The following is a 20,612-nucleotide window of genomic DNA, read 5'->3' as shown; positions in this document are numbered from 1 at the left end:
AAGAGCTGTAATGCCTGTTGCACCTCCAGTGGCGAGGACAGGCTTCATGGAGTTTAAAGTAGGTGCCCAAATTTGCTGCCTTCTAGTGTTTGATGTACCCTACTGGTCAGATCCAGCGTCACCTGCACAGGCTTTTTGTGCCATGCCGCATAGGAAGAGCTGTGCAGGGGTTCAGCGAAGCATGACAGAGCTCCGTGATAAAACACAAAACAAATACACACAAAAACCTAATCTCCTTTGGATTCAACTTCGAGAGCATGTGATGATTCTTAGGAAACTGTCTTGTAAGTTGCCCATGCCACCTTTTTAGACCCCTACGGCCTGTCTACCCCATTGCACACTTCAAGCCAATAACATATACCATTATATAGTCGAGAAGATGCTGGAATGTCTGCGTGAAGTGATGGTTGAGGCTAGGTCTTTTGCAATTAACCGTGAAAAAAGCATCAACGTTCCACAGGAACGTTAGTCCACGCAAAGGTCTTGGATGTCGTCGGTAAGGATAAGTGTATTCCTCGAGTGTTACATGCTGTCCTTATCCTTCCCCCTGCACAGCTCTCCTGGGATGAGCTGTGGGCCTCACCAGAGGTCAGCCCTGCATCTCCAGACCTCCGGCCCCCACAGTAAGTGCACTTCCACGAGGTCGTTCCCGAGTGACAGAGCCCCCTCCCAAAGTCCTCGCCTGTGTCAGTTTTCACAGGACCTCACCAGAGTCCACTGAATGGCACAGCGGGAAGGTCCTCCTGTCTGCAGTGGGGCCTGCACAGCCCCAAGAACTGGCTGGGGCGGGGCAGCTCTCAGGCATGTTTTTCTCTGCTCAGAACCATACTCATTACTTTTTCTTTCAGAAAAAATTTTAGCAGGCGGATCTCTGTGAGTTCGAGGCCAGCCTGGGCTACCAAGTGAGCTCCAGGAAAGGCGCAAAACTACGCAGAGAAACCCTGTCTCGAAAAACCAAAAAAAAAAAAAAAAAAAAAAAATTTTACATTGAAAAATCATGCACAAAAGAGCAGAGGGAAAACTCTGAAACTGATGGTCCTTAAGCCCAATAACAGAAATGGTCAACATTTGAAAATTGCTAATTACCTACCTAACAAGTATTTTCGCCTAAATTTACCTAATATCAAAACAAAACAAGAGGAGGCTGGAGAGATGAATCAAAGGTTAAGAGCACTGGCTGCTCTTCCAGAGGTCCTGAGTTCAATCCCCAGCAACCACATGGTGGCTCACAACTATCTATAATGAGATCTGGTGCCCTCTTCTGGTGTGCAGACAAAACACTGTACACATAAATAAATAAATCTAAAAAAAAAAAAAAGAATCTCCACCTTAAGCCCTTTTATGGAAGAAAAATATGAATAAATAAGTAAGTAAATAAATAAGTAAATAAATAAATAAATAAATTGAGCAAGCAAGCAAATATCACAAGTAAAATAGCTACAAAATGTATGACAATGGTAGATTTCTGGAAAAATGTCTAAAAGCACACCAAATTCTGAGGCATCAGTACTAGCCATACTCCAGCCTGCCTGGCCAACTCAAGGCACAAGCCTCTGTTTAAATCAAGAGGCTGCCCCAGGAACAGCAACCATCACCCAGACGCCCCTCAGATGAGCAGGGACAGCCGTCAGGCTCCTTCCCTCTGGGCCACTGAGCTCCTCTGCCAGGGCCGGCTCAACCAGAAGGCAGCAGTTTCATCAGGTCTGCCGCATTTGCATGCTGGGAGGGCACAGGTACCCAGCGCTCAAGCCTGCCGAGTAAAGCGGCAGTCCTCTCCAAGGCCACATCAACTTCCCCTGGTGCCTGCCTCTAATGAACCGGAGCTGCTCACGGCAATGGTGCTGCTCTTTCCCACCGTCCGTCCCTCATCCTGGTTAACCACCAAACGCGGTACTTTCACGGAGCTACTGGAAACAAGGAAGAACGTCCTCAGTCAGCACCAATGCCGTTTCACATTCAGGTTCACCAGCTGGAAGTTTTGAACAAGCAGCAGAACCTCACAGTGCTGAGATTCTGAAAAATCTAGCACAGGGGAAGCTACTCATGGCCCAGTGAAGAGCTGAGGCCTGGGCCACCTACAGAACAGCTGGGGGAAGGCTGGGGAGGTGCAGGCTCTGGCCCAGCTCATTCTCCCCAGAGACAGTACTCACTGGCCAGGGCTGGGCAAGGCCCACTAGAACTCCATGTAGTGCATTTGGATCGGCTTGGTGCTGCTGCTGCTGCTGCTGCACAGGGCCATTCTGAGACACTAGGACGAGGTTTGGAAATCCATCCACAAAATACGATGACCATCACTGCCCGTCTGGTCAGCTAAACCACATGACAGTACAACAGTAAAGTATCATTACAAGTTAGATTTCTTTTATGGCCAAAATCTAAACAGATTTAACATCTGCTTGTGCCTAAATATTCTCAAGTCTACAATCAGCACAGATCCATACAACAGTCCTAAGAGGCTCAAAATGACAAAATACAACTTTACCAAAACAGGAGCAACCTGAGGATGCTTAAGGTAATGCATAGTTCCTGACCCACCTGCACATGACCCTCACACCTGCAACAAGCTCATCTCTCTCACTCACCAACAACCCTGGGCAAGACGGGGAAAGATCTCTAGGAGTGCCCACAAGGCACTGGACCAGAAAGAGGGAGGAACAGCCTGGCGGGCCAAGCAGCTGGAGCCTGGAGCCACCCAGGTGGCCGATACAGTTCCCACTTTCTGTATGGGAGGGCCTGCATGGAGCACCCCAGTGTCGTGTCATCCTGTGAGGACTGGCAGTGAGTGCTATTGGGATGATCCCTGGTCTGAATGTGGGCAGTCACTTCCTGGCTAGTTCCAGGTGGGCCTCCTAAAGGGAATCCCGGTCTGAAGATCCCCAGGGTGAGATATCCATCAAAAAACCCTTCCAGGACAGGTGCTACACTGCAGAGGCTGTGCTGGGACCTCCCTGGAGGCAGTGTCTGCAGCCAAGAAACCATCTTGGAGTGAAGACACTCCTGAGAGGGTGTGGCAGCGGCAAGAAGGGCTATGCATCTGACAGCACAGACAGACAAACGCGGGCAAGAAAACAGACTAGCAAGTGCAGGAACTGCATCTCTGCTCCCTACATGTTTTCTTACCACAACTCTTCTTGTTTGGATATCAGACCTTAAGAGAACAATCAAACTGCAAAGTAGGAACATAAATAGAAGCATAACTCTGGAAAAGACAACCTTTCCCCACTAGGGCTACCACGAGGCTTGCAAGCTCACCACATACTGCACACATTTCACAGCCCATTTCATTAACATATAACAGTACAAATCCAAAACAGAGATACTGAAGAACAAAATTAAGTGTGTATGCGCCTCTCCGTTGACGATGACTCAAGGAGTGTTCGGTGGCCCAAGCACCTGAGACGGAACCACAATCCAACGTTTCATCTTCACGGACAGCCAGGGAACAAGCCGGCAGCGCAGGACCCAGTTCACAGGACGCAGGAGTCTGTGTCAACTTCACCGCAATGATGGGCGTCCTCACTGCAGCCGACACTGCATCTGAATCCTACTCATAAAGCAGAAACTTCTTTATAGGGTCCGGCAGCGGCAGCGAGGGAACCAGATGCAGTCGGTATTTGCCAAGAGCTCTTCGTACAGCCACACGGCACAAACTCAGCAAGGTCCTGGGAACGCCTGGAGAGTGTGAAGGGAAAAGGTTGATTCTAGCCTAGTTCTAAAGGCCCAAAGCTGACCACAGTGGACACAACTTCCTAATCTCAGAGCCAAGTAGGCCCCGGAGGCAAGGAGGCCTTGCTATCTGTTCCATCTAACCTGCCCACAGGAGACCCCACAGATGAGAGCAAATGACCTTCACTCTTGCTCTGTCCCAGCAGGGGCAAGGAGGCCTGGGACACCAAGTGTGCAGGACTTGAAACCAGAGACTAGGCTGACAGTCCTGCTCCAGTTCAGAGACACAGCCAAGCCCTGCTTCAGGAGGAGGAGAAGGGGACAATAAAAGCTGTGGACACAGCAGCTTCATTCCTTCAGTCTGCTTCCCACCCGGCCGTCAGCCCGCAACTTGGAGAAAGGCTGACCAAGAACACGTTTCCGTGAACTGGCATGGGTACAGACGACAAAAACACACTGATATCAACGTTCTTCGGGAAATAAGAGAGTGAGGACAAGCCCTTCAGCTGTCCTCTGACAAGACGGCAGGAAATGGACAGACACACGGGTTGATTTCTGAATTCCAGAGAGGGCACTGACAGCAAATACAAGCACAGGTAAAGTTCAAACTCTCCTGACAATGACTTAGCAATTCCTTGGCAAATCCCACTACACAAATAAGCAAACTCCAGATTTCATTTTAACAAAAACGGATTACCACACAACTCACTCTAAGGCTATTTGAGTGGAACTAAAAAAGAAAGGGCTCTAGAAAATGAGCTTATAACTTCATTAAAACACACATGAAGAGGGGCTAGAGGGATGGCTCAGTGGTTAAGAGCGCTGGCTCTCTTCCAGAGGACCGGAGTTCAATTCCCAGCACCCACATGGTGGCTCACAACCATCTGTAATGAGATCTAGTGTCCTCTTCTGGTGTGCAGGCATACAGGCAGGCAGAACACTGTTTACATAATAAATAAATAAATCTTAAAAAGAGAAAAACACAGGTGAAGAGAAAGACGGGTAAGAAGGGCAGAGAAGGCAAATGTGGCTGATTCCTGCTGAGCTATTCCCGGCCTGGCGACAAGTGACAGGCAAAGATGAGGAAGAAAGAAACATAATGACCCATGAATGAAAACATCGTGATAGGCCAACCAGATGGCTCAGAGGGAAGAATGCTACTTCCACGCTTATCAACCCGTGGGATCCATGTGGCAGAAAGAAAGAAAGAATAGACTCCTGTAAGTTGTCCTCTGCCTTCTACACGCATGCTATGGCATGTGCATGCTTCTCTCACACACATATAAATAGATATATTAAAAATATTTTTAAAGAAAATGACATGCAACCCATCACTTAGTACAATGATCTAAGAAATTAAGGGGAAAAAAATAAAAAGGAAAAAATGTGAAAAAAAAACCATTAGCTAGGGATGGGGTCAAAAATCAGAGCAAAAAAGTTAGAGAATATAATTCTAAGAACTTTGAAAGCATACATCTACTTCTATAGATCTTTGGTTATCAGCTTTAGGGGTTTAGGAATGTCAAAATAACCACCTGGGGATGGAGAGAGTTAAAGGTAAAGTACTTGCCGTGATAGCACAGGGACTCACCCTCCCAAAGAAATGGGGAGGAGTGGCCCACACTGTAATCCCAGCCCTGGGGAGGGAGGGAGGGAGGAGAGAGGAGGGAGGAGGGCGAAACACCCAAGGCTGTCTTCTGCAGAACTACTGGTCCCTATCAAGGGCTCTAATCAAGCGCTTGGCTGGAATTCTTTTTGGAGGGTTGTTGTTTTGTATTTAAGATTTACTTATTTATTCCCATGTGTACGGGGGTTTGCATGCATGTGTGTCTGGTCACCACACATGCAGTGCCTGCAGAAGCCAGAGGAGGGCCTCCTCCAACTGGAGCCATGGACAGTTGTGAGCAGCCAGTGCTCTCACCATCTGAGCCGTTCCTCCAGGCCCTGTTTTTGTTTTAGTTACTATTACATCTCACTGGTTCAATCAACTCCAGACCACAGGAGAGCACTGAGCTCAGGCCACTTACTTCTGGCCTCTTTAAAGACTTGCAGAGCCTCAGGGTCCATCTTCCTCCTGCCTCTTGCCTCTGGGCCCAGAGATTCCCACTTCACCAGGTTCAGGTTGGCTCCAAACTCTACCAGCAGGCTCACGAAGGCCGCCTCACAACCATGGCGCAGGACAGCATCCATGACACACCCGGGGGAGCCCCTGTAGAATTCCTGTGTGTTGACAGGGCCATTGCAATTGAAGTCAGGATTTGCCCCAGCCTGCAGGAGGAGCCGGAAGCACTGAAGGTTATGGTAGGCAGCACTGATGTACAGAGGGCAGACCACCAAGGAGGTAAGCCGCCTTGAGAAAGGGGGCCGGGTGTCAGGAGTCAGGTGATGGTTGACATCAACATCCGCCCCATACCTACAGGAAAAGAAAAATAAGTCATAATAAGTCAAACTCAGACCACAAAGAATGTCCAGCACCCCAAGGAAGGCATTCAACAGTCACATGGGGAGCCTCTGGAGACTGCACAGGTCACAAACACTGCCAGCCCTCTCTATCTGCAGGCACTGTACCCAAAGACTCAACTAAGTACAAGTCAAAAATACTGAGGGAAAAACTCAGCCTATAGTGAACATGCACAGTCACTTTCCTGTCCTTACTGCCTAGACAATAGATTCCAGAAGTTACACACACCTACAGAAGAATTGTATGTTAAGTTGTCTGTGTGCCGAGACTACATGCAGAAGTACCAAGATCTCAGAGCTTGGTATTAAGAAGGATAGGAAACTAAGGGAAGTCTTTCAGATCTTTAAAAATAAAGTAATTCCAAGACTATACAATTTCAGAGGTAAGAGAAGAAAAACTTTCAAACGCATTGTAAAACTAATACAATAACCCAACTCAATTTCAAAATCTTCAATAAGCAAAAAATTATTATAACAAAGAAAATCCGAACATATATTTAGAAAGCAGTGTACCAAAAACTCATAGGGATTACCCTAAGAATTCAAAACTAATTCCAATATTAGAAATTCCATTATCATAATATTATAATATATTGTATTAATGAATCTAAAAGAAAAATACTGATTATCACTAATAATGCAAAAAGGGCAAAAGCCAACAGTTATGCATGTTTTAAAATACTCTATGAAACAGAAAGTGACAGCTATTTCCTTAAAAACGATAAAATACATTTTCTCAGGCCAGAAACCATCATCTTATCGCATGAGGAGTAGGAGAGGTGCCCCTTGCTCCAAGGGAAGCACAACACAGACCCTCCACCTGCCGGCCTCTTGACACCAATGCTGAAGACGCGAGTGTGACGGCAAAGGAAGGCAATCAGATAACCATGGAAAAAAAGAAACAAACCATTTTCTATGCTCAGAGGAAAGGACTCCAAAATCCAAAAAGGCCTATAAGGAATGAATAAACAACAAGCAATAAGATAATTCACTAAAGTAGCAGACTGTGAAATGACAGCCTTCATACACACACACACACACACACACAAACACACACACACACACACATATACATACACACACACACAAAAGCCCAATTTAAAGATTAGGTAGAAAAGCAATAGCCCTTATGGCAGCAAAGTAATTTTTAAAATGATCTAGACAGCATAAACCTAACAACTCAGAGTTACAAGAGCAGACCTGAGAAAATGCAAAGACACATCAAACACTAGAAGAAGCTCAGAATAACACAACTTTTCCCTAAGTCGACTTTATGAGTGAAAACACTGTTCTTGAACTACTGAAGCTAACTGCAAAGGACCCTGGAACTGCATATGCTGGTTCTAAAGTTCACCTGGAAGATCAAACAAGATTGAAAAGCAGAGCAACAGCGCAGAGGAAATAGCTCCACCACAAGAAGGGCTTGGTATAAGCTCTGTCAAACTGTAACAGGAGCATGTGGACGAGCCAGCGGACCCATGTAAACACACAAACATCTTACAACAGACCCAACTGCAAGCAGAAACTAAGGATGCACAGTAAGGAACTATCTTAAGGAGGAAGGGGGAACTTTTTCATACTTTTTCCCCTAGGACAACTGGAAATGCATATGGGAAAAGATAAAGTTAAGTCCATTCATCACAGTGCACACAAGATTAATTCCAAACAGATCAGAATTTACAAGTAACTATGTGGTGGTATTGTGTTCCCCAAAATATTGTACGCCCTAATAAACTTATCTGGGGTCAGAGAACAGAAAAGCCACTAGATACAGAGGCTAGAAAATGGTGGCACTCATGCCTTTAATCCCAAAAAGTGAGCCTTTAATCCCAGGGAATGATGGCAAAAAGCAGAAAGGTATATAAGGCATGAAGACCAGAAACTGGAAGCTTTTGGCTGGTTAAGCTTTTAGGCTTTTGAGCAGCACAGTTCAGCTGAGATTGATTCTGGATGAGGACTCAGAGGCTTCCAGTCTGAGAAAACAGGACCAGCTGAGGAACTGGCAAGGTGAGGTGGCTGTGGCTTGTTCTGCTTCTCTGATCTCCAGCGTTCACCCCAATACCTGGCTTCAGGTTTGATTTTATTAACAAAACCTTCTAGCAATTCGTGCTACATAACTATAAAACCATATGGAAACTAGGAGCCATTATTTAGGTCAAATTTGCCACCTGGGGCTGGTGAAATGGTTCAGTGGGATGTCAAGATTTGTCAAGACTGATGGCCTGAGTTCAATCCCTGGTACCCACACTCTGGAAGGAAAGAACCAATTTGTGTAAGTTGTCCTCTGACTTCTACACCCATGCCATGAAGTGCCCATATCTCTCTCTCTCTCTCTCTCTCTCTCTCTCTCTCTCTCTCTCTCTCTCACACACACACACACACACACACAGAGAGAGAGAGAGAGAAAAAAAATGTTGTCGAATTGTAAAGCACCCGAAGATTCTACTTTGTGCCCGTAGGGTTAGAAAGCTCCCAATGTTGACTAGCCATGCTGTAATACAAACACAACTATCACTCACTGCTATGGCAACTGAAATGGAGCAATCCCTGTGGAGAGAAATTTGGCAATTCTATCAAAATTACACATGCACTTACCCTTGAACTCATCCGTCACACTTCTTGGGACTTGTTCCCAAGACACATTTGCAAAGCTAAGATGTTAGCACAAGGCAATTCATTAAGTCATTGTTCCTTACCAGCTGAGCCAGGAAACCACCAACGGGGACCGGCTGCTTTACCCCTAAGAAGCAGAACTGAGAAGCTATGAAGGGAAGGAGGAATACTGCTCTATACTGCTCTGGAATGTCTTCCACAGCACATGAATATGTGAGAAAGGTGAGATAAGAACGTGTGCAGTATATACTTGTTTTACAGGTTTGCATGTGTAAACATAAACTACTCAGCCATACACATGCATTTACTCATTTGTAATAGTGAAGGACAAATCATAGACCTAAATGCTTACCTGGAGGGGAGGGAGAGATCAGGACAATGAGACAAGGTTAGAAGCTAGACCTTTTCAATACACCTTTTGTATAGACCACAGTTGGAGCCATGCAAACACTTCACATGGTGAAGCAACCACTGAAACCTAAGAGCAAAGAGGAACCAACAAACCCAAGTGCATCCATCCATAGCTGGTCAGCCATGCTGTGCTCTCCAACATGATGAGTCCTCTTTTCCGACAGTCTAACATTCGGGCTCGGGGAACGGCAGGGATACTCCCAGCATCAGATTCAATTGCAAAGACCTAAGGACCTACGACAGGAAGCCTGGCTTGCCAGCAGGGCAGCGTCATGCAGCCCTGCCCAGGAGGCAGGGGCACAGCAGTCAGACAGTGATTCCTAGAGCTGACCATTCCTGACTCCCAAGGACAGTCCAGGTGGGAGGACTATCTCTCACCAGGTGCAGGTGCTAAAGGACCCACAGCCAGTCTTTTCTGCCTGCCCTGGGTATGCTCCACAGACACCCAAATATATGGCATTTAGAGTTGTCTGAGGTCAAGTACAAACTACCTATCTCTTTTACTCTAACCAGGGGTCAGCCAGCTACAACAAGGAGGGCAATCTGGCTCAGGGGGCAGAGTCCTGACAAAGTGAGCAAGATACCTACTAAGGACAGGGGCTTGGCAAAGGGAATGGAGCCCATATGGGGCAAGGAGGAGTGAGGGGAGGCAGTAAGAGATGCATATTAACTCCGGTCACTGTATAACGGGAACAGAAATGTGATATGGACACACACCCCCAGCTCCAGGGATGGAACAATGCTTCCAGAGTAGAACACACTCCCAAAAGTACTTCAGATCTTGGTTTCTTTTCTTTTTGAGACAGAGTCTCATTATGTTACACAGTCTGGTGGCAAGCTTTCAAATAGCTAGGTTACGGGCATGTGCTTCTCTGCCCAGCTTAGATCTTTGTATCTTCACTGTAAGAAGACTGGACTCTGGGAGGACTTACTCCGGGACTGACTCAGGAAAGTCTACCGGAGCTTAGACTATCCTGTTATGTAAGAACGTAAGGAACTGCTCACAAAACTGTAAGGATATGTCAAAAGAACACAGAGCTGGCTTAAACCGCCAGTAGCATTAATGTGATCATCAAAGTAAGCAACAATGATGGATTGTAACTCCACCTGAACAAGGTGAGAAACCAGAAGTCTACACTAACATAAATACAAATTTGAGATGAAGCACAAGGCATATAGATGGCTGCAAAATGTCTCCCCACAAAATACTGATTACAAAGGGAGGAGCAGCTTTACAACGAAAAACCTGACACCACTGTCATCAAGGGATCAGAAAGAAAAGTGAGAGTAATAGGATCAACGAGAGCAGGACTCACTTCTGCAAGATTCCTGCCCAGTAGGATCCTCTAAAGTAGGCAAACACCAGTCACCTGTCTACTTAAGCCCTCCCTGGCCCCAGATAGTTCTGTGAAGTCTCACAAACTGTGTCATCACCTGAGTATTTCACTTGAAACAGGAAATGACAACATATAGGAAGCAAAGATGAGGGGACTCAACATGTGGGGACCTAATAGTCAGGATCCAGAGAAGATGGAGTAATACCATTTTCTCTGCCTAGAAGACAGATGGCCAACAGTCTCCTCAGCCAGCCGTCCTGCTTCATAATGGTTCTCTAGCACTTCAGATGTGTGTCCAAAGGACCTGGAATCAAAAGTGCTTCTTTGGGGCAGCCCAGGCCTGAGGACACACAAGGTCAATATCCTTTCTTGGCACCTCTCCTCTGCTGTGGATATCGCTCTATATAAATAAAACACTGATGGCCCGTGACCAGACAGGAAGTATAGGCGGGACAAGGAAAGAGGAGAATTGGGGAAACAGGAAGCGGGGAGAGACACTACAACCCCCACGAGAACAAACAGCATGTAAAGACGCTGGTAAGCCACCAGCCATGTGGCAAGGTATAGATTTATAGAAATGGGTTAATTTAAGCTATAAGAACAGTTAGCAAGAAGCCTGTCATGGCCATACAGTTTGTAAGCAATATAAGTCTCTGTGTTTACTTGGTCGGGTCTGAGCGGCTGTGGGACTGGAGGGTGACAAAGATTTGTCCTGACTGTGGGCAAGGCAGGAAAACTCTAGCTACACTCCTCTACAAAGAAAACCTTACCTTTCCTCTGAGGCTTTCTAGAAGAGAGGAGAACACTCTACAAGCAGGAAACTTCCACCTCACTCACTGCACTTTTCAACTAACAAGGAAATCTGCATCTCACATAGTAATTATTTCTTCCTTCTTCATGGGAGACATGTCTTCCAAATTGTTTGCAATCTTGGTATGACAGTGTGACAATCTGGTACCAATTGAGCTGTAGGAAAGACAGCTTTTGAAACTCATAAAAATATACTGAACAGGATCCAGTTCATTTTAATCCTGAATATTTTCTAAATTTCTTTATTGCTTTAATTATCTCTACACACCCAAACAACTGAGAGAAAACGAACTCCCACAAGTTGTCCCCTGACCTCCACAGTCATACTGTGGAGCATGCATGAGCGTGCATATGTACACACACAAACACATAAATATAAAAAATTCAAGCCGGGCGTGGTGGCGCACGCCTTTAATCCCAGCACTCGGGAGGCAGAGCCAGGCGGATCTCTGTGAGTTCGAGGCCAGCCTGGGCTACCAAGTGAGCTCCAGGAAAGGCGCAAAACTACGCAGAGAAACCCTGTCTCGAAAAAACCAAAAAAAAAAAAAAAAAAAAAAAAAAAATTCAAAAACAAAGCCGGGCAGTGATGATGCACGCCTTCAATCCCAGCACTTAGGAGGCAGAGGCAGGCAAACCTTTGCGAGTTTGAGGCCAGCCTGGTCTACAGAGTAAGTTCCAAGACAGCCAGGGCTGTTACACAGAGAAACCCTACCTCAAACAAAACAAAACAACATTTCCACATTAATGCCTTAGATTCTTTAAGATGCAAAGGCATAAATTTAAGGTAGCTTAGATCGTCGTGCTATAAACCCTTAAATGATTTTTTGAAGCCCTAACTTTATCACCTCCTTGATCATTTATCAATTTAAAACCTCCTTGATCATTTCTCTTCCCCCACACCAACTCTATAGCTCATTAGTATATAAGCCTTTTGAAAGACTCTATTTCCAGAACCTGGTTGAGAAACCACATTCTGTACCAGGCAAGAATGCTCACTCATCTGACCCCACTGATGGCAGTCTTCAACACCGGAACTTTTACCTGCTCCTTTTCTATACAAAACACTCTCACTAACAGCTAGCTAGCTAAGCTATGCTGGCCTAACCTAGAACTAGCTGGCCTCCACAGTAAGGGATGAACACGATCTCTATGGTAGAAAGATGTTACTGAAAATATGAAAAGAGAGAACACAAGCTGGCTCAAACAAAAGTAACTGTAATATTAACATAATTAAATCAAACACTCAGAGCAAACCTAATTGAAATGCAGAGGCAACTGACAAAAGGCACAACAGTAATTACAGACTTCAACATTTCTCTAAATTTTGGCAGATCTGATGGCAAAGAAAAAAGGGGAATCCTGAAGAGAGGAACTTAGGCTAACACACCATGCAAGCATTCGCAACAATGTGTGTGAGCGGCATTAATAATGAAAAACTTCACTTTATTACAGAGTCCTCTTCCATACCTCTAAGAACAAAGAAGAAATCGACCTCGGCTACAGGTATTGAAGAAAATAAGCTTTGAGGCTGGAGAGATGACTCAGAAGTTAGGCGTTTGCTGCACTTGCGAAGGACCAGAGTTGAGTTCCCAGCACCCACATCATATGGCTCACACCTGCCTGTACCAACTCCAGGAGATCTGATGCCCCCTCTAGTACACACACGCATGCATGCATGCTCGCACATAATAACATTTTTAATATTTAAAGATTAAGAAACTTTAGGGGATATGGCTAAAGCTATAAATGAAGGTAAATTACATTGAAAGTTTACACTGTTGAAAGTGTAAGGCATCATGGGTCAGAAAGCAATGAAGAGCACTGATGAAGCAGTCCTTCCAAGTCCTCTAACAAGCACACTCCTAGAGCAGGAAATGCAAGCTCAGGAACAAGGAGAAATGGCTACGGACCGGGCAGTACTGACCTGATGAGAGCCTTCAGGATGTCGTCTCTACCCACTCGAGAGGCATGGTACACTGGAGTGCTGCGGTGGTGCCGGCTGCCGTTGGGGTCAGCGCCAGCTTCCAAGAGGATCTCGGTGCTCTCCAGGTGCCCGTTCACTACAGCCACATACAGGGCAGTCTGCCCCTTGACGTCCACCAGGTCCACCTCGGCCCCTTTGCGTATGAGGAAGTCCACACAGTTGCCATGGCCTGCAGTGGCTGCAATCCTCAGTGGGGTGCAGGGCAGCCAGCCACAGCACCAGACAGACTTCTCATTGATGCGGCTATATGGGAGGACAGGGAGTTTATGAGAGTCACCCTAGGCAGACGAGCTGTTCTCCCTCCTCTCACCCTGGCAGAGGCTCCCAAGAAAGACAGCCATTTAGGCAGCCAATCCTCACGGTTAGAATACCTTCACTGTGTTCTGTTTTCTTTCCCCTGGTGCTGAGGATCAGACCCAGGATGTTATACATGCTATGCAAATACTCTACCCGTGAGCTACATTTCCAGCCCTTTGTGTTCTGTGTCCTGAAATGCTTCCACAATTGCCCCTGCTGAACTTGAGCAGAGAAAATAGGTATTCAGGGCCCACTGACAAGGAAACTAGAGGCTTCGGCAGAATAATCAGCACTAAAACTGAGATTTCTAGTTCTTCGAGTCCTAACCCACATTCCAAAGCCTGTTCCTCTACAAAATACATATAGATCCATCGGGGACACGAGCAGGACAGGCAGGGCCATACACACCCTCTTACTAGTGACCACCTCTAAAGGTCCAAGGCTGGAGTCCTCTCCAGATAAAGATAGTCAGTAGTAGTAATCTCTGTCCTCCTACCCTGACCCACAATAACTGGGAGCCTAGATTATTAAGGTTACAAGGGCTGCAGTCTCGGCCAGCAGTGGCACCAAACTGTCCAGATGCAGCTCTCAGACAGTATGATCACATATAACTAGCTACACTGTCCACTGACCCTCCAGGTCAGCAACCAAGGTGTGCTGCACCTTGGTTTCCGTGCTGAAGCAGAAACTAAGGAACATGCCACAGGCAGTGTCTCACTAAAGCAAGCCCTGGTGTTCCTCCTCCAGTCACACTTGGACTGATATGGGCCAATAAAGCCCAGGAACCCTCCAGAACTCTCCACCAGAGAAATGAACAGCAAAAGAAAATATGTTAAAGGAAGAGGACATTCATGAGCCCTGAGTTTAAGAAAAAGGAGCCAGTGTGGCAGCATGGGTCAATAATCTAGAATTCAGGAGCTGGAGGCAGAGACAGAAGGATCAGCAGTTCAAGGTCAGCTTGGGCTACAAAGCTACATAAGGGCCAAGTGGGGAGGAAGAAGTGGGGAAAAAAGAGAAAAAGGGAAGAAAGAAGAGAGAAGAGGGGACAGGGAGAGGGACAGGGGAGCACATTAGGAACTTCACTGAACTCTTTCATTCTACTGCTATATCTGTGTACTTAAGTCTTTTAGGGGTTTGACACATTAAACAAATTTAATTTCTGTGTTTGCTTTTATTAGATTTATTCATTTTATGCATTTATTGCATATATGAATGTTTTGCCTGCACACAGTCTTTGTACCACATACGTGCTTGGTGCCTGCAGAAGTCAGAAGAGGACGTCTTGTGTGAGTGCTGGGAATTGAATCTGGGTCCTCTGTGAGAGCAACAAGTGCTCTTAACTGCTAGGTCATCTCTCTAGCCCTCTAGTGTTTTGGCTTTTAAATACTGACGTGTGCTCTATGAAATAATGCTAAGACATTAGAAGGATAAGAAAGGAACACACTCCTGGCTGGTCAGGAATCCTTTGCTTGGGAATTGTCTACACAAAAGCAGCAGTGTAGGTCTCCTACAGGGAGTTCCATTAATGGCATCCACTCAAGGCAAAGTAGAAACACAGAAGGATAAAGTGCCAGTGTCCGTTGTATTCAATATCTAGTTAAGACGTCATTCACACAACATACTCAAGGGATCTCCAGAGAGAATGATGGGTGCTCTCCCAGCATCCCGCACAGGGAGACACAGCAAGACTCTCTGCTCTAACAGAAGAGCCAGGACTCAGTAACCAGAAGGATTTTGTAATCAAGAGGCAAGAAGCCAGGAAAAGAAAACAAAGGATGTGGCAGCCACCATATCCCTATAGTGGGAAGTCAGCTGGCCTCTGGCTGATCACTACAGTCCTGAGAAGTGAAAAAGAAAACATCAAATGAATGTCAATAAAGTGGCTATAGAAAAAGAATTACTCAGGATAAAGAGTCATAGGAAAAGGGCCGGAGAGATGGCTCAATGGTTAAGGGCATGTGCCACTCTCCCAGAGGACCTGAGCTCAATTCCCAGCACCCACATCAGGTAGCTCACAATCACCTGTATCCCCAGTTCCAACAATGACCTCTTCAGGCCTCTGTGGCCACCTATAATTACATGTACATACCCACCCACCCACTCATATACACACAATTAAAATAAATAACATTGTCTTCAAGAAAAACACTGAGGAAACTAATGCCCAGCTAGAACAAGTTGCCAGAAAACACAAATGTCAATCAGAGGGCCAGACTTGGACCCAGGGACCCCTGCCCACAGTATCTGGCCACCAATAATTCTTCCTTCTGTCCTCCTCTGAAGTCAATGTACTCCCATAGCGTCAGTCTTAACCTGCAATCCAAACCACCAATTCCAGCCTCCTGAAGACCCACAGGCCGATCCTGTTTCCAGCCCCTGCAGGGATGCTCACCTCCGGTAGCTCTCTTCTTGCAACAGGTTCCTGAGGGTCTGGAGGTCCCCTACATAGGCTGCATCATGGAGCCTTGTATCTTCACAGTGCTCTAGTGGGTGGTCACAGAACTGCTCCCTCAGCCACTCCTTCAGATTAGGACCTGCACTGGAGAGAGGGGCTCCTATCAGCGTGGGAAACGTTAGCAAGGCCAAGCAAATGGGATGCCTTCTGCAGTAGCTCTTCCTGCCTGGCCACACAGGAACTTCCAAATCCCCAGAAGATAATTCATAAGAAAGAGCAAGCTGTAAACGTCCCCTTATCAAATTGGCACCAAGCCTGATAAGAATTTTTTTCTGAAAAGAAAAAAATGTGATGGATTAGGGAACAATGGAACAATGAGCCACAGTACTTCATAACATAGAAGATCCTAAAGTACTACCAAATTAAAATCGAAAATATTATGCCCCAAAAAATCTAGCCTGTAACTACTCTAATTTATCCCAAGTATGTACGAACACCTCTAAATTTGGGCATCTGAAAGGAGAATGGTAGCCATCTCCTTTACTACAGCTGGTTAGCCAAAAGCCAAGGACCAAACAAGGGTTATTACCTGGAAGGAAGGTGAGTTCCCTACCATGCTGCTCCGAGAAATAGCAACAAGGGTATCTAGATAAGAAACAATTCATCAGAGTACTACTGTATCCACAGAGGTCCATGTGTTAGAGGCGTGGTCCCCAGAATGCTAGTGCTGGGAGACAACAAAGACCATCAACCAGTGTGGCATCACAAGGTCACAGAGTCAGTGGGAAAGTGTCTTCCTGCGGGACTGAAGAATTTCTTCTGGAATCCTAGCTAGTTCTTATCGGAGGGTTATTATAAGAGCTTGAGACCAGTCCCACCTAGTCTCTGGCTTCCTGGTTAGCCTGGAGATCACAGTTCTCCCACTGCTGTCTGCCTCGAGGTGCCACAGGTCAGGTGAGGGGCCTATATCAGAACCTGCACCATGATATCCAGCCTCTAAGACTGAACTAAATCAATCTCTTTTCTTTACAGTTATCCTATCTTAGGATAGCAATGAAAAGGAATTAAATCTCAAAGGCACACATTTTGTATAAAAATTACACTTCAAGAGGATGGGGAGATGTCTCAATTGGTAGTACTTGCCATGCAAACACACGCCCTTAAGGTCAGATCCCCAACACTCGTATAAAAAGCCAAGACCATTTGCACATGCCCACAGTTCTACTGGGGGTAGGGGAGGCAGAGACAGGGTTGTGGATCCCCGGGCTGGCTAGCAGCCAGCCTAGCTAAATCCAAATCTGTAAACTCCATGTGCAGTGAGAGACCTTGTCTCAAAAATAAGGTGCAGAGTGAGGATAACACTAACTGTTGACCTCTGACCTCCACATATACATGTGTGCACACACACACAGAAAAAAATTATACCTCAGTAAAGTAGAAAACTAAAAGATATATGGACAAATACAAATCCAGCCTATATGAGAAAAAAATGGAACGGATTAAATAGAAAAACCAAACATACCATGTACTAGAATGAGAAGATTCAATATTAGAGAAATTCTCAAGGTTACCTATAAATCAAGTGTAGCCTGTCTCTTCAGAAATTTGATAATGGATATATCAAAATTATTCCAAAATTTATTTGTAAATATACATAAGGGAAATTGCTTTTTGTTTTAGTAAGAATAATGGGCAGGGCAGTGGTGGCATACACCTATAATCCCAGCACTTGGGAGGCAGAGCCAGGCGGGTCAGCCTGGTCTACAGAGTGAGATCCAGGACAGCCAAAGAAACCCTGTCTTTGAAAAACAGAAAACAAACAAAAGAATAATGGCATGAAAAAAAAAAAAAAAAAAAAAAAAAACCTCTACCATACTAGATAACAAAACTCTCACCAAACTAAATAACAACAAAAACAAATAACAACAACAAAACAAGGCATCAAAAGTGGAGAGAGATGTAGTCAACGGAGAGTATTTACATAATTAATCACCTTCTTGGAAACACTTGCATCTTTGCTCATATCACAGCCCAAACTTAACTCCAGGGGATTGAAAAGCTTTATAAAACAATTGCACCAACAGATGTTATAAAAATAGCAGAAATCCTAACTGCTGAGATACAAGCCTCCCACCCTGGGATGGTGTCCTAGCATGTGACCAAGCACATCCCTTCAAAAGCAGGCTTCTTCTAGATATTGAAGTTGTTTTCATATTCAAATAAAATGTCCTTTGAGTCTCTGCTGAATACAAGACTCTCCTAAAGCTACAGCGTAGTGATGAGTAAATGTCCTTGCCCTCCAGGATCTGAAAGTCCACTGAATGGGGCAAGAAACCACTTTTTTTTTCCCGAAACAGGGTTTCTCTGTGTAATTTTGGTGCCTGTCCTGGATCTCTGTAGACCAGGCTGGCCTCAAACTCAGAGAGATCCTCCTGGCTCTGCCTCCCGAGTGCTGGGATTAAAGGCTTGTGCCACCGCTGCCCAGCCTAGAAACCACTCTTGAAGGCCCTATCCAGGGCCTCCTTCAATCATAACCCTCCATTGCAAGTACAATGCAGCTACCAATGGGTATCAAAGTTCAAAGCCAAAGTTGGGGAAGATTCAGCAAGTGGGCACCAGAGGACTTGATCAGGTCTTTGGACCTCCCTTTGCTCACCCTTCTTCAGCACTACCAGCCTGGGCCAAGGCACCTTCAGAATGTCCCCCAATTCTAGAGTCAAAGGCCACATAGAGTTTGTGTTTGTCTGATCATCTAATCCAATAACAACACAACTACCCCCAAGACAGCACTCAGGACCTGTCCCTCCACCGCAGGCAGGAAACACACTAACAAAACAGGTACTGAAAGGAGAGGGCAGGAGGCCAAAACCACTCTTTCTTCCACAGGACCCTTCTCTACACGAAGAAATAACTGCTTTTACCCATCTCACACTCCTGCGTGACAGGGGAGTCCACTCACAGATCCTGTCTGTCCCTGGGAACAAAGTCAATGCCAAACCAAAGTTCTTGGTGTTTTGTCTAGCCTTTTCAGGTCACCCTGATAGTCCCAGGTGAGCTAAGCCAACAGTAGACCATCAATGAAGTTGGTTGACCAGATGGAGGGAGGAACGACAAAAGAGTTTGTCATGAGTGTGGCCTTCTGAGGTTTTGGATACCTAAGAGAGTTCCTTGAACAAAACAAGTGTCTCTCCAAAACCAGAGACGGACACAGCAAGTTACCTACGACACACATGGCAGTCTCAGAAAGACCCCAGTCCAGTGGGAGACTTCGTACCAGAAATTCCTTCTCCTGGGAATTCTCAGCCTCACAGTAGCAGCACTGCGAAGCGGAGATGCTAAGCCAAGTGGCCATCGTCCGCCTTTCTCTGCAGGTGGGTCAAGCGCCGCTGTAAGCGCTGTGTCACTGGCAGGCTGGCTGGGGACAGCGCGGTTGTTAAAGGGTGGGGGTGGGGGGCCAGGGGCTACCATGCACCATCTCGGTCATGCGCTGACTGACGGACAGGGTGAGGAAAAGGAGCCTGCCCTACAGAGGGCCGACCGCTGAGGACCTTTCCCGACCAGTGCGCTCAGACCTGGAAGAGGATCCGTGCCCCATGGCACAGCCGGGGTCATCGCAGACTAGGATCGGCTAACAGGGTGGCAGTTTCAAGGCCAACTCCACCTGGCCTTGTAACTCCACCTTGGGGGAAAAAAACAAAAACCGCGGGAGGGTTGTCCACGAGAGGCCGGGAGCGGGGGTCGCGCCCTGGGCCCCGCGAAGCCTGACGCCCACTTACTGACCCGGGGTGCGGCTCCGCGGACCTGGCCGACGGGGACGGAGGACACAGGGCCGGGACGAACCGAGGGCCACTCTGACTGGACCCGAGACGCAGCCCCACCACCACCACCACCACCCCACGCCGCTCACGTTACCTGCGGGCCCTGGGCCAGCCCTCCCTTCGGGGCTCCCGCCCTCCGCCATGCCGACTCCGGCCCTCAGCCTCCGCGCTGACCACACCGCCCGTCCGTCCGTCCGTCAGTCCGCCTACGCAGCGGTCCTGTCAAACAGCAACCCTGTTTGAGATACACCTCCGGCGCTTCCGGCAGGTGGGCGTGTCCGGAGCTCGGCTTCCGGCCAGTTCGCACCTCCCTATCGCACTTCCGGCCCTGCCGGTAGGGCGCTTGGGTCTCCACTTCCGGCCTAGCAAACGGACTTGAGCGCCGCCGGTCAGTGAGGAAGGCAAAACTCTGCAGGGGCGCCTACGGAGGAAGCAGGAAGTCTGGGGAAACGCCTTTCCCCTGGGGGCGGAGGCTTATTTGCATGCCTCGGGAACTCCTGGTTGGCAGGTTCTGTCCCCGCCCACGGAAAAGGCGGGACGTGGGCGTGGCCGTCTACGGCCGCGCCTCCTGTCCTTGCAGTGCGGCTCCAGACGGTCCCTTCTGAGTCAGTGACTTGTAAAGTGGTGTTAGATGAATGCAGCCCAGAATGTCTCCATGCAGCCAGCGGTGTTTGTAGCCTGGCAAGGCATGTGGACCTAGTGGCTTTCCTCAAGCACTCCGATTTTACACCGGACACGCCGTGTGCACCACATTCTCAACAGCTCTTAAGCATGGACGCCGACGGGTCATTTCCCAACACCGTGGCTGTGACTTGACTGCA

At 47.0% G+C, this 20,612-nt stretch overlaps 1 protein-coding gene across 1 annotated transcript; it reads right to left on the bottom strand.

The window, feature by feature from the left end:
- Positions 1-2,339: 2,339 nt before the first annotated feature.
- Positions 2,340-20,237, bottom strand: Asb1 (ankyrin repeat and SOCS box containing 1). The gene is made up of 5 exons (XM_028880346.2): positions 19,886-20,237; positions 15,971-16,112; positions 13,222-13,524; positions 5,694-6,079; positions 2,340-3,672 (listed from the first exon to the last, which is right to left on the bottom strand). Exons 1-5 carry the CDS (start codon positions 19,932-19,934, stop codon positions 3,545-3,547), a joined length of 1,008 nt encoding a protein of 335 aa, XP_028736179.1. The 5' UTR covers positions 19,935-20,237; the 3' UTR covers positions 2,340-3,544.
- Between the last annotated feature and the right edge of the window lie 375 nt (positions 20,238-20,612).

Source organism: Peromyscus leucopus, chromosome 13, assembly GCF_004664715.2.
Source record: "Peromyscus leucopus breed LL Stock chromosome 13, UCI_PerLeu_2.1, whole genome shotgun sequence".
NCBI classification, from domain to species: domain Eukaryota; kingdom Metazoa; phylum Chordata; class Mammalia; order Rodentia; family Cricetidae; genus Peromyscus; species Peromyscus leucopus.
Note: the sequence above shows the minus strand (reverse complement) of the source record. Positions and strands in the feature narration are given on the sequence as shown.